The sequence below is a fragment of the Solanum lycopersicum genome, chromosome 1 (assembly GCF_036512215.1).
Source record: "Solanum lycopersicum chromosome 1, SLM_r2.1".
Lineage (NCBI taxonomy): Eukaryota > Viridiplantae > Streptophyta > Magnoliopsida > Solanales > Solanaceae > Solanum > Solanum lycopersicum.
Genome location: NC_090800.1, coordinates 83,139,992 through 83,153,186, shown reverse-complemented (window position 1 = coordinate 83,153,186; position 13,195 = coordinate 83,139,992). Strand labels below are relative to the sequence as shown.

The window sequence follows — 13,195 nt, the reverse complement described above, 5'->3', positions numbered from 1 at the left end:
GAGCTTTGACGACGGGATCCTCGCTAAACTGGCAGTTTTTTTCTCTTTTAGCATTTCCATATCATTTCTTTTGAATGTTGTTCATCAGCTAGCATTCCACTCATGTTTGAATTTCACTATATGTAGTTGTAGGTCAGCTTATTGATTTACTTTACTAAATTTGAACAATATTTCGATATACAAATTTTCGCTATATCAAATCCAGTATTTCAACTCCATGAACTTGCTAACATTTATTGGTCTGAGCCCAAAGATGGGGTTGCACTAGTCTAACAACCACAGTAAGACTAGTCAGAATCTTCGCAATACATAGTATGGAAATTAGCACATGGTAACTTAGAATTCATATAATCTATCCCAAACTTACTATCGAATTAAGATATAGTTGTTATATCAAAGTCACTTGTCCACATCTTGTCGGTCATTGTTCCAACAAGAATAACTACGCTTCAATCCCAAACAAGTTAAGATCTACTATAAAATTCCACCTATGTTTCCAGAATAATTAAATAATGTTCATTAAAAAATCATTTTGGTCTTTGGGAGGGTTGTTTGGAACCAAGTCGTCTCAAATACCAACATTTTAAGGTAAATCTTTGTTTTTTCATTATTTTGAATTGTTCAAAAAGACACTTATCAGATAGATTTTTGCATCAAACACTTCTTATGAACCAACTGAAACAAATACACGCCAACACTCTCCGAAATGGCATCGATTTTACACAGTTCTTGATCTCTAAGATAATTGAAATCCCAAACATCCCGTACGCCCACAAAGTGTTCGACAATATTACTAAACCAACTGTCTTCCTCTACAACAAGCTTATTCAGGCATATTCTTCCCATGGATTTCCCAGCCAGTGTTTTTCTCTCTACATCAAGATGCGCCGGCAAGGCTGCTCCCCTAACCCACACTCCTTCACATTTCTCTTTGCAGCGTGCTCCAATCGTTCCACCCCCATTCAAGGCCAAATGTTCCATGTCCATTTCATCAAATGGGGGTTTGAATTTGACATTTACACGTTAACTGCACTTGTTGACATGTATGCTAAAATGAGTTTGTTGCCTTCTGCGCGGAAGCTCTTTGATGAGATGGAAATGAAGGATGTCCCCATTTGGAATTCTTTGATTGCCGGGTATGCCAAGAATGGAAATGTGGTGGAAGCTTTCAAATTGTTTTCAGTTATGCCTTCAAGGAATGTGATTTCCTGGACTGCAATGATCTCAGGCTACTCGCAAAATGGGAAGTATGCAAATGCACTAGCTGTCTACAAGCAAATGGAGAAAGACAGAAAGGTAAAGCCTAATGAAGTCACAATTGCTAGTGTTCTTCCAGCTTGTGCAAATCTTGGGGCGCTGGAGGTTGGGGAGAATATTGAAGCTTATGCAAGAGCAAATGGATACTTTAAGAATATGTTTGTTTGCAATGCGGTGCTTGAAATGTATACGAAATGTGGTAGAATTGATAGGGCAATGCAACTCTTTCACGAGATTGGTAGGAGGAGGAACTTGTGTTCTTGGAATACCATGATTATGGGGTTAGCTGTCCATGGAAAAGGTGATGAAGCTCTTAAGCTTTTCAATCAAATGCTGGTAAGCCTTCGCAAATATTCTCTTTGTTCTTATTTGCCGTTGTTATGCCTATGAACATCAATTACAGCAGCAAGAATGATTTTTTACAGTGGAAGTTACATGATTGTCCTGCTATTGACACAGGGAGAAGGAAACACACCTGATGATGTAACATTTGTAGGAGCAATCTTAGCATGCACACATGGAGGCATGGTAGCAAAGGGCTGGGAACTCCTCAAATTGATGGAGCAAAGGTTCTCCATAGCTCCAAAGTTGGAACACTATGGCTGTATGGTTGATCTCTTAGGCCGGGCTGGGAAATTGCAAGAAGCCTATGATCTTATACAGAGCATGCCAATGAGACCTGATTGTGTCATATGGGGAACTATTCTTGGAGCCTGCAGTTTCTATGGCAATGTTGAATTGGCTGAGAAAGCAGCCGAATTCCTTTCTGTGTTGGAACCGTGGAATCCTGGGAATTATGTTATTCTCTCAAACATCTATGCAAGAGCTGGCCGGTGGGATGGTGTGGCAAGGTTAAGGAAACTGATGAAGTCCTCTCAGATTACAAAAGCAGCAGGGTATAGCTTCATTGAGGAGGGAGGTGATATTCATAAGTTTATAGTAGAGGATAAATCCCATCCAAAATCAAATGAGATATATTCACTGCTTGATTTAGTCACAACTAGATTAAAGTTTGATGTAAGCACCATGGAAATTGATTTGGATTCTATTGCTGAATAGAGTTTTAGCAATAACTCTGAATAGTTTTTGGACCTACATTTCTCTCCTTCCTATTCTTTCTAGACTTATTCCTCCTTCACCAACTCGAATTACACAAGACTAATGTAATTAACTCCCTCCTGGTTGTGATCACTAATAGCCAGTCCCCCACCCCTCAGAAAAGGAAAAAAGATAACAACAGCAACAATAACACTCATTGAGGATATATAACTTCAAGCACCAAATTTAGAAAAAGGTGTGTTTTAAGTTCATCAAAATCTACGGTAAGATAGCAGATTCAATAAATGAATAATACAAACTAGAACTTATAATACATGAAACCCCTCCTAGAAAGGATCGGGGAAAAAAACAACAGGTTTTGCTTCAGGAACCTTGGATTTTATGTTAACAAGCAGCCTTCCAAGGCATGTGATCAAAAGCTATATAGCTAGCCTCCAAGTTCCTCAAAAACTATAACCCGAAATAGATTTTTCATTTCTGAACAATATACATTTAATCAAACCTCCTTTTAATCAATAGTAAAATCGAGCATATCCTAGAAGAATACATTATGCAGCTTTTAGTTTAGTTCTTCTTCTTCTCCTGCCGACAAACTTGAGGACTTCATCAATAAGAATAACAGGTGCAGAAAGCAAGATGACTAGAAGCCATTCATAAAGGCTTAGTGGGACAATACCAAATATATCTGCTAGGAAAGGAACATAGAGTATCACGCTATGTAGGGCAAACGAGAGTGACATTGCAACAAGAAGCCAAGGATTTCTCCAAGGTGGCATTTTGATCAAGCTGTTGTCTTCAGATAGGGCATTGAGAGAATTAAACATCTCAATTGCCACCAGGACAGAGAGTGACAGTGTCATGGCCTTCACTTTACCAACAGTAAAATACTCACAAGGGTCAGAAAAGGTAATCAGGCGATTACCAGCCTTGAATGGACTCACGGTAAAATTTGTCCATGTTGAGCATTCACCCCAGTTGCGAAGCTGTGATAGTTCAACAAGCGTGTGGCCATCACTCACAATATTAATACCAAGGAAAGAAGCCTGGGTGTACCACACTATAAATATACCGACAGTTGCAATGCCCACGTAAGAACCAATGACCTGAAAATTATCTCAGGAATCAGAATGTAAGACCCTCGGCTCAAAAGGGCAGTATCCGATGCAGGATTGTAAGAAAAGAGACAGCAAAGAAGCAAGATACAAAACAAATGCAGCAACATATAGTAATACACATCGAAGAATAAGAAATAGCTATCCAAACTGACCATATAGCGGAAGAAAACCCAGGAGTTTATGAGAGCATCAGTGTTCTTCCTAGGTGGTTTCTGCATTATGTCAACATCAGCAGGGTTAAATCCGAGAGCTGTAGCAGGTGGGCCATCTGTTACCAAATTTACCCAGAGCAACTGCACAGGTATCAAACATTCTGGTATGCCCAAAACAGCAGTCAAGAAAATGGAGATGACTTCACCGACGTTAGATGATATCATATATCTGCATCAGCAGGAACACAAATGAAATTAAGTGAAAGAAGTGCATGACCAATTCTAGGAATAATCACATATTCAATACCAGAAATATAAGACTAACCTGATGAAGGCCTTCATGTTATTGTAGATCGAACGTCCCTCTGCAACAGCAGAGACTATAGTACTGAAATTGTCATCCGCCAGAACCATATCAGAAGCTTCTTTTGCAACCTAAACATTTAAATCTTTGATCAGCTAATTAATTAATTTTGATCAATAAGTTAAACATATTCAGGAAAAAATTGCATGCAAGGTGCACACTCATGGGTACTTCTAGAGATTTAGATAATAAACTTAGTGCCACAGCTGTCGACCATTCCCTCAGAAGACCTCACTACTCTCCTATTTCAAGAGTGTATTTTTAGGTATTACATGGTTAAATAATTGGAGTGAGAGCACTTATATAACAATTCAGAAGATGTGTTGTAATGACCAAACAGGAAAAGTTTATTTTTACCTCAGTTCCTGTAATACCCATGGCTATTCCAATGTCAGCAAGTTTTAGTGCAGGTGCATCATTGACACCATCTCCAGTCATTGCAACTATTTCACCCATCTCCTTCAGCATCCTTACAATTTCTTGTTTGTGCCTGGGTTCAGCACGAGAAAAGACCTTGCCTCCATCTTGTGACAATATCTCAATTTGTTGCTGAGAGGAAAATGCCATGAATTCTTTGCCAGTAAAACTACTTCCCCTAAGATTCTCACCATTAGAAAACAACTGAATTTCCCTGCAAACGGCCTCAGCTGTGGATTTATTGTCTCCAGTTATAACCATGATTTTGATCCCAGCTCTTCTGCAGTCATTTACTGCCCTGTGAACTTCCTCACGTGGGGGGTCCTGCATTTCAGTCATTTAGTCAAAAGGTAAGGAAAAATGAAGGTTTTCTAGATAGTCATTCATTATTCTTGGAAACTTAAACCTACTTACCCTTAGACCAACAACTCCCACAAAAACTAGATCACTTTCTATGGAGGAGTAGCAGGATGGATCAAGCAGCTTCTTGTGGGCAGGATGAGTCGCAGCATAGTATCCAGAAAGCTCACCTAAGTCATCTTTATATGCCAAGCCCAAGCACCGCAGACCCTTTGAGCTCATCTCCAATTGCTTCAACAACAATAGTTGTCTACAAGACTCGTCAAGCGGAACAGTTGATCCATCGGCAAGTTGAACATATGTACTACGTTCTAGCAAACTCTCAAAAGCACCCTAGACAAAACAAGTTGTAATCAGACGTCAACAGATTACCAAGTTCAACTTCTGAACAAGTGGTAAGTTCAACATCATCAGAGAAAACGTAAGCATTTCCTAGAGCTAAATGACTTTGTTGTGGAACTAACTACACAGAAGCATTTTTTGCAGAAAAGACAACACTACAAACTGTTGATGTCTACTTTTCATGTTTGGAGACTGAAGACCGTTGACGAACTGTTGATGCCCATATTTCCACTTTTGGGAACAGGAGAATGTTAAAAAGCAGTTAAACTGCCACAGCATCTTGGAAAGGAACCACATTGAACCTACTCTTATAGATGAAGATAATACAGACTCAGTTGCTAGCCAATTGAAATTTCCTAGGTGTACTCAGCTTACAGAACGCCAGCAAAATTACTCGAATAAGACTCAAAATAACAATTTTTCCAGAAAACTGAGTATATCAAGGCCGACAGACAAAGAAAAAAAATATTTTAAAGAGAAATTATCTCTAGTGTTTAATGTAGTCCAGAAACTGGTTATACAAATAGAAATATGCAATTAAACTTGACTCCATCACTATTAATTGATGTACCATAAAGGACATGAAACAACCTTGACAAGAAGTCGATTGCTCCCATTTGGCTCCCGCACAATAACACCCATGGATTTCCGAACACGATCAAATTCCAATGTTGCAACCCTTTTTGATCTTTTCATCCACCAATCACAGCATCCTATATTTTAAAAAATCTCAATACATTGGTTTTTGAAAATAGTAGCACATAGATAGATGAGTGAAGTAAAGCTATGCTCACCTAATTTAACTGTGTTGCGATCAATCAAATAGCTCGATACAATCTGAGCGTCGCGGATCTTGCACCTTGCTTTGCTATCTGGTACTCCCATCTTTTCCACCAAAACTTTAAGAGCTGCCTCAGTAGGCAGTCCAGTTGCTTTGAACAGACGACCATCACAGAAGACCCCAGCATCATTGCAGATTGCACATATTTCAGCCATAAGTAGCAAGTTAGCATCCATTTTGCAACAATTCCAGTTCATTATTCCCCCATCCTTAGGATCATAAGTTGTCCCTTCAACGCCAAAAACTCGACAGGCTGTAGTTTTCCTTCCCAATGTGAAGAATTCTGACACAGACATCTGATTGGTAGTCAAGGTTCCTGTTTTATCTGAACATATCACAGTTGTGCATCCTAAGGTTTCCACGCTTTGTAGTTTCCTCACTATCGCGTTTTTTTGTGCCATTTTCCTAGTACCAAGAGCTAAGCAAGTAGTGATTACAGAAGGGAGACCTTCAGGAATTGCAGCCACCGCAAGAGCAACAGCTATCTTGAAATAATATGCGCATTTCTCAAATGAGAAACGGAAATCAGAAGGCCAGTCATCCACAACCTCCCAGGAAAGAAAATATTTGTAGTTGATTGCCCACACAACTAAGCAAACAACGCCAATGGCAAATGTAAGCCTATTACCAAATTCATCAAGCTTCTTCTTCAAAGGGGTGTCACTTTCTTCCATGGACGCATCATGGATTTGTCTTTGAATCTTACCAATTTCTGTGCACATCCCCGTGTTCACAACAATGCAGATGCAGCTACCATTCACAACTGTTGTCCCAGCAAAAACCATGTTCTCTTTGGCCTGCAATTCACAATCATCCGTAGCAAGGAAATCGGTGCTTTTAGTAACTGGCATCGACTCCCCTGTCAAAGAACTTTGTTCAACCCTTAGGGTTGAGGATTTTAAAGTGGCAACTCTCATATCAGCTGGCACTTTGTCACCAACTCGCAGTTCCACAATATCCCCAGGAACAAGCTCCTTTGCTGGAAAATCCGGTACTAAATATCCATCTCTGAGTACCTTTGCAGACTCACCTTGCATCTCTTTTAATGCTTCCAGTGCTTTCTCAGCATTGCTTTCTTGCCAAACTCCGACGATTGCATTGAGTACTAAGATCCAGAGGATTACTAAGGGTTCTACATAGGCCTCGAACCCTGACTCTCCAGTCTCATCCTGATTCACATAAGCTAGAACAAATGAGATGAAGGCTGCACCAAGGAGGATTTTGACAAGCGTATCATCAAACTGCTCCAAAACAAGCCTCCACAACGGCTTCCCCTTTTCTTTCTCAAGTTCATTCAAACCATATCTTTCTCGCCTCTTGTCTACTTCATAAGTGCTTAGACCCTTCTCTAATTTTACTTGGTACTCTTTCAGACACTGATCAACAGACCAGGACCAGGCAGGGAATGGTTTTTCTTCCATCGCAAATCAAATCCTCAGTCTTAACTTAAATTCCACAGAAATTATGTTCAATAATCTCATTCCCTGAAAAGAGATACAAGTATTAACAGTTTGAGCTTAGAAGTACTAATATACTCCATCCATCCCAATTTATGTGGCACAATTGGAATTTTGAGAGTCAAACAAGTTTTTCTTTAACCGGAATTTCTTTATATGCCAATTAAATATTTTAAATTGTTAATTATTGTGATTTATTTTAGTACTTGTGAGTAGCTTTCAGATATACAAATTTCATTTTCAAAAAACTTAAAACTTCTATATTTGAATTCACACTGAAATTGCCATATAAAAAAAATCACACTGAAATTTTATAAGTTTGAATCTCAAAATTCCAATTGCTCCATTTAAAATTGGACAGAGGGAGTAGTATTATTAGTGTGCAAAACTAAAACCATAAAATTTAAGCAAAAATAATAGAGAAGGAAAGCTAAATTAACATCACTGAAGCTAGAAACTATATCATTAGACTTTGCCCTAACCAAATAACACACAGAGCAAACATGAAGACCAAATAACAGAAAATTCACATAATAATAGGTAAAAAAAAAAAAAAAACAAGTTCCAACTAGAAACACTACCATAACAACAACATACCCAGGATAAGTCCGGAGAAGGAGGGTATGAGGTACACAGACATTACCCTAACTTTGTGGGGTGTCTCCAACTACAACTCTACTGAGTTTTAATTGACAGCTTTTATGACAGACCTAACAAATTGTGAACCACGAGTAAATTAAAAGCAAAACAGGGACGCCATCCAAGCAGCATTAAAGTATCAAGGAACAAAATCGACAACCCGACAAACTTGTATACAGCAATATGGAAACTAAAAAACATGCAAAGCAAACAACTTTATACATATACAACAAGAATAACGGTCACATAAAGAAGAATCAAAACAGATCATGTCATTAATACAGTACCCACATGAAAAAATAAAAGAAAAAAGATTGAAACTTTAGCAATTGCAAGGAAGCAACAACCATAAATCCCAAAATCAAGAAGTGACAAAAAGGAATACAATGAGTTGAGGAAATGTTGTAGTACCTCTTATAAAGGGACAAAAGCAGTGGCTTTGAGAGAAAGTAACTGACAGATCGGACATAATATGATGAGAAAGAAAATTCTTGGAAACTTACGGCTCAAAAAATTTCTTTGCTTGAAAAAAGCATTCAATAAAGTAATAATTTTTAGTGAAAAACAAGAAAGAACAACACTTGCTTGAAATTAGAAATGGAATAACTGTTTTTACTCTTCAGAAAGAGACGGAAAAACTTGTACAAAAATAAGATTTTGAAACAGTTGGGATTATAAAATCGAAGTGGATAATGAATTTACCATAATGTCCTTAAAATTGGAGTTTGACTTTTATGTGGTAGTAGCCGGAGACAAGTAGACAGCCGTACGCGTAAACTGTATATACTATATTATATACAATTATAAATCATTAAATTATTTTTTATATATACTCAACTTTATTTATTTAAATATAGGAAGTCATTAGGAGGAATAAAAAGATTAGCAATGTTGAATGACGTTTGGTTACAAGAGAATTGTTTAGTGACTAATTGAGATATTTAGCAAAGTTATATATATATATATTGACTTCTATGTATATTTGAGTAAAGTTGAATGTGTTTTCAAAATCAATCTTATAATGTTATTTCAGTAAAATATAGCTGAGTGATAATTAACTTATGAATGAGTTGGAGGGGAGTAAGTAAAGGAGGGAACATTAGATTTGAAACTCTACGCTACATTATCTCGTTGCTTTTTAAGAAAATTGTGTATTATATCAAAATTATTTATTCAAAATAAATGTTATAATGACAGTTTCATTTAATTCTAATTTACGGCATATCTCGTTCGCCACTCTTTTTTAATCTCGCTCGCTACTCTCCATCGTCTCTTTCACTTTATACAAATACAAATATATAAATTGTATTTATATTTGTATAAAGCGAGAGAGATTGTATATACAAATAATATGCAAATCTCTCTCTCTCTCTTTATATCAAACACTAATTATACAAAATAAAATGTATAATTTTTGAAAGCGCAAGAGAGATTTGACATACAAATAAAAATGTTTTAACTCAACTGAATCATATACAAATTCAAATTTTATGCAAATATATAAATACAATCATTGATGCATATGCACAGTAGTTACATATATATAATTATCTAACTGATATACATATACAATATTCACCTCTCTCCACCATTTGCCTTCTCGCGCTCGCCTCTCTCCTCTCTCTTCTAATTTTGCTCGTCACTCTATATAACACAATATATACGCCCGATTTATACAAACGACTGTGATTTATACAAATTATATGTCTACGATTTTATACAATCAGAAGCTCCATAGCAAACTGAGTGCAAATAACAAAACTATAATTACGAAACATTAATATGATTTTTATGTTTATTATTCCTAAAATTTACTCTTTAACTTAATGTGGATTTCCAATTATTCCATTAATTCAAATTATCTATAATGATTTCGACAAATACTTATTTTAAATTTACAATTTTTTTAAAAAAATTGTTATTCTTATTTTACTCTTATTAATAATTGCTATTGAAGACTGCATATAGTTTGATTGTGCGGTGTAACTTCTTAAAAATTGAATAATATTTTTTTAAAATGATAATGTAAAAAGAAAAACGCAGTAAATAAATTTATTTGAAATGGAGGAAGTAATAGAGAGTCACCCCCAACTCAAATAAGTCTTTCGATTTCTTTTTCATTTAGTGACACTTTTGTCTTTAATTTGGTTTATTTGACTTTTGCAATATCTTTAATTTGCAAAATAAAGTTTAAAATATAGTGTCACTTCATATTTAAATTGGTTTTTTTGACTTTTCAGATATCTGTAGTGTGTAAAATTTGTGTACAAACATTGAGAGTTCATACTTCTTATACTTTTTCTCCAAGAAATATCGCAAGCTTTTAAAATCGATGGATTGACCATAAGAGGTATAAGTCTTGCCTAGCATAGTAAGAAAATTATTTTTGACATATTTTTCAAATTACGGAGAAAATTGAAATACGTTATAAAGAATAACTCATTCATTTTTCCCTTAATTATATTTTATCCCAGGCTCTTAGCAGCTAGTTGATTGGATAAAAAGGTGTTATTGATCAAACAATCAAACTTTTGCTAGTCTTAAACTATAGAGTGATAGTTAAACCGTCCTAATTATATGAGGTTAAGTGTACATATTCAAAAGATGCATGTTGTGAAAATATCGAATATTGAAATAAATTTGTAAATATACTAGATAAGACTAGAATATGTTATCTTAAACTAAAACAAAAAAAAATAGAAAGAAAATAAAACAAAGTCATTTATATAGATTTTCGTCATTCAATTGCAAAGCATGTTTTCATATTGACGACTAGTTTTGGCTTCTATTCTTTTTTTTTTCTCCCTAATGATTAAGATAATAACAATATAACAAAAATATTTTTTAACAATAATAAATATACATTAATAATAAAGACTGTTAAATTTTTTATTAATATTAACTAATTATCATTATATCTATTGTCAATTGCAACTAAAATATATATTTAATGATAATTTATCTATTATTATTAATCAATTACCGTTAAATTATGGTGGGACAGCTTCTAAAAGTTGTTTGGTTAGGAAAAAGGCAAAGACCATGAATAAGAAAACCATTCAACAAGATTACTTTTTGACTCTCTTCATTGTTTGGTAAAGAAAAACGCACGCGACTTAATTTTTATTTTATTAGATAAAGGTATAAGAATCTATTTTATGTTAGCTAATATACCATAAAAGTAATTAAACAATCCTTGTAACCAAAAAACATTCAATTTTATTTAACTATGATGAGAAGTCTTTTAACAATTTTTATAACTAAACAATCACACCCTTTTACTTAGGTAACATGAATTTTATTTTAAAAAATAAAAATAAAATTGAGGTAGATGAAATGCGAAACGATTACGGAGAAAGACTTTTTTATTTTTATAAAAGCAAGGTGTACTTTGTGAAAATCTTAAGCAAGTTGAATAAGTATAAATAGTGGTAATTTAATTATTTATAGTATAATAATAAAATAAAAGTTGAATGACCATTTGTGTTTAGTTGCTGTTGGGATTTATCTTAATTTTCTATCATTAAAATTAGAATTGTCCATACTTATATTTCTCTTGAAAAATAAGTTTTCGGACATTTGTAAATAGAAGATTATTTATTCGCGTAGACAACGTAATAATATTTACAATATGATTCTTTAAGGATTTAAAAGTTTTTTTTAGCGGTAAATTATTATTTATATATGTTTTTTATTTTCTTTTTTAGTATAGTTTTTTCATATATAGATTAATTGATTAAATCATATCAAAATGTTATGTTTTAGGGATATGTTTTTCTTTGTTATCTAATTTATCGTCATTTAAAATTTATTATTATTTCAATCTCCAAGAATTCATTTCTTTATCCATCAATTTTTGGAAAAAAGAAGAAGATGAGACTGAGACTATAGTACTAGAAGTCTACTGACTTGGTACTTTTGCTCAAATTTTTCCAAGTTGAGCCATTTCTTGGAAACTTCGTGATGGGAAACCGCATCATGGCATATTCTAGTGCTAATATTATAGATATATTATTATTAATATATAATAATAACACCTGCCTTAGTTTAATTAATAGATTATATTCTTGGATCTTGAATAAGTAGGATTTCTTTATTTTATAATCAATTTACCAAACAATATTCTCCAACGATAAGCATTTTTGTAAAATAATGCTGAAGTAGCTCATCTGGATGAATAAATAAATTGAGACATGTTCTGTTTGTTGTAACACCTTCTATCATTTTTCTTTTAAAAAATTATGTTGTCTTGTATTTGTCAGCATACTCATGACTACTTCAAAGTGGTTGCTTTCCCTTCAATAATGACGTTTGTAAATATTTTAGTGTTTTATGAATTTTGTAAATGTGTATGGTATATTAATTATCATTACAAAAAATAATAATTTTTAACGACTATATATATATATAAAAAAAATTTAATAAAGAATAATAATTTTATTATTGATATTGATTAGTTGTTATTTTATCTAATGTGATAATTGACTTTAGAAGTATATATTTTTTGGTAATTATTACTGTTAGATCAATTGCCGCTAAAAATATTTTTACTGTAGTAATTTTAAAATTGAGATACTGTAATTTTGCGTTAATTGTGATTTTTAAAGGAACAACAACAACACATTTAGAGAATTCCGTAATTGAGATTTAAAAAGAATAAAGTGTACGCAAATCTAATTCATGATAGAGAAATTATTTTCGAAGGATCCCAAATTTCATTCAAATGCCAAGAACGCTTTGCTGTTTTCTTTTCAACAACAAAGTGTTCAAGCTCACCTTGCTTTAAAAAAGGACCAGAAAAAGGATGAAACTATTTTTCTAACCAATATTTCTTTTGGTGTTCATTGAAGGTGATCACAACTTTCACAAGGGTCAAGTCAAAATGTTAAATCAACTAAAATATATTTGCAAATGTACTCATAACGCTTGATGCTTATGATTAAAATAAAAAAATCAAAAGAGTTTAAGAGGCGAGTTATTATTTTCACAATAGTTTCATACAATATATTATCTTCACTCATTTTTATTTGTTCAATTCAGAATTTCCATACATTTTCTACGAGATAATAATTAATAGAGATACAATACTATAATACACATCGCTGTTCAGTGTTATGTTTTAGAATTTGATTTTAAAAATAAATAATTAATATTAATAACGGTAAAATATGAAGAAAAAAAAAACTTTTGAT

The 13,195-nt window shown here is 33.8% G+C and overlaps 2 protein-coding genes across 7 annotated transcripts; one reads left to right on the top strand and one right to left on the bottom strand.

Annotated features, from left to right (window-relative positions):
• Positions 1-93: 93 nt before the first annotated feature.
• LOC101259080 (pentatricopeptide repeat-containing protein At5g08510) lies at positions 94-2,352 on the top strand. Its single transcript, XM_004229957.5, has 2 exons — positions 94-1,593; positions 1,717-2,352. The coding sequence occupies exons 1-2, from the start codon at positions 667-669 to the stop codon at positions 2,314-2,316; spliced, it is 1,527 nt and encodes a 508-aa protein (XP_004230005.1). The 5' UTR covers positions 94-666; the 3' UTR covers positions 2,317-2,352.
• Positions 2,353-2,540: 188 nt separating this feature from the next.
• On the bottom strand, positions 2,541-8,708 carry LCA1 (Ca2+-ATPase). 6 transcript variants are annotated; one of them, XM_010325522.4, is made up of 8 exons: positions 8,415-8,708; positions 5,861-7,391; positions 5,658-5,779; positions 4,779-5,057; positions 4,305-4,688; positions 3,909-4,018; positions 3,584-3,812; positions 2,541-3,419 (listed from the first exon to the last, which is right to left on the bottom strand). In XM_010325522.4, the coding sequence occupies exons 2-8, from the start codon at positions 7,326-7,328 to the stop codon at positions 2,865-2,867; spliced, it is 3,147 nt and encodes a 1,048-aa protein (XP_010323824.1). In that variant the 5' UTR covers positions 7,329-7,391; positions 8,415-8,708; the 3' UTR covers positions 2,541-2,864. The 6 variants fall into 6 exon arrangements, with proteins under 6 accessions (XP_010323824.1, XP_010323830.1, XP_010323817.1 ...); XM_010325528.4 differs by lacking the exon at positions 8,415-8,708 and adding an exon at positions 8,295-8,392; XM_010325515.4 differs by lacking the exon at positions 8,415-8,708 and adding an exon at positions 7,962-8,391.
• Between the last annotated feature and the right edge of the window lie 4,487 nt (positions 8,709-13,195).

Coding starts and splice junctions, on each gene's coding strand:
- LCA1 (XM_010325522.4), bottom strand. CDS start 7,328: ATGGAAGAAAAACCATTCCCTGCCTGGTCCTGGTCTGTTGATCAGTGT. Junction 4,689..4,778: donor TGGGAGTTGTTGGTCTAAGG/GTAAGTAGGTTT, acceptor ACTGAAATGCAG/GACCCCCCACGTGAGGAAGT. Junction 3,813..3,908: donor AACATGAAGGCCTTCATCAG/GTTAGTCTTATA, acceptor CTGCTGATGCAG/ATATATGATATCATCTAACG.
- LOC101259080 (XM_004229957.5), top strand. CDS start 667: ATGAACCAACTGAAACAAATACACGCCAACACTCTCCGAAATGGCATC. Junction 1,594..1,716: donor AGCTTTTCAATCAAATGCTG/GTAAGCCTTCGC, acceptor CTATTGACACAG/GGAGAAGGAAACACACCTGA.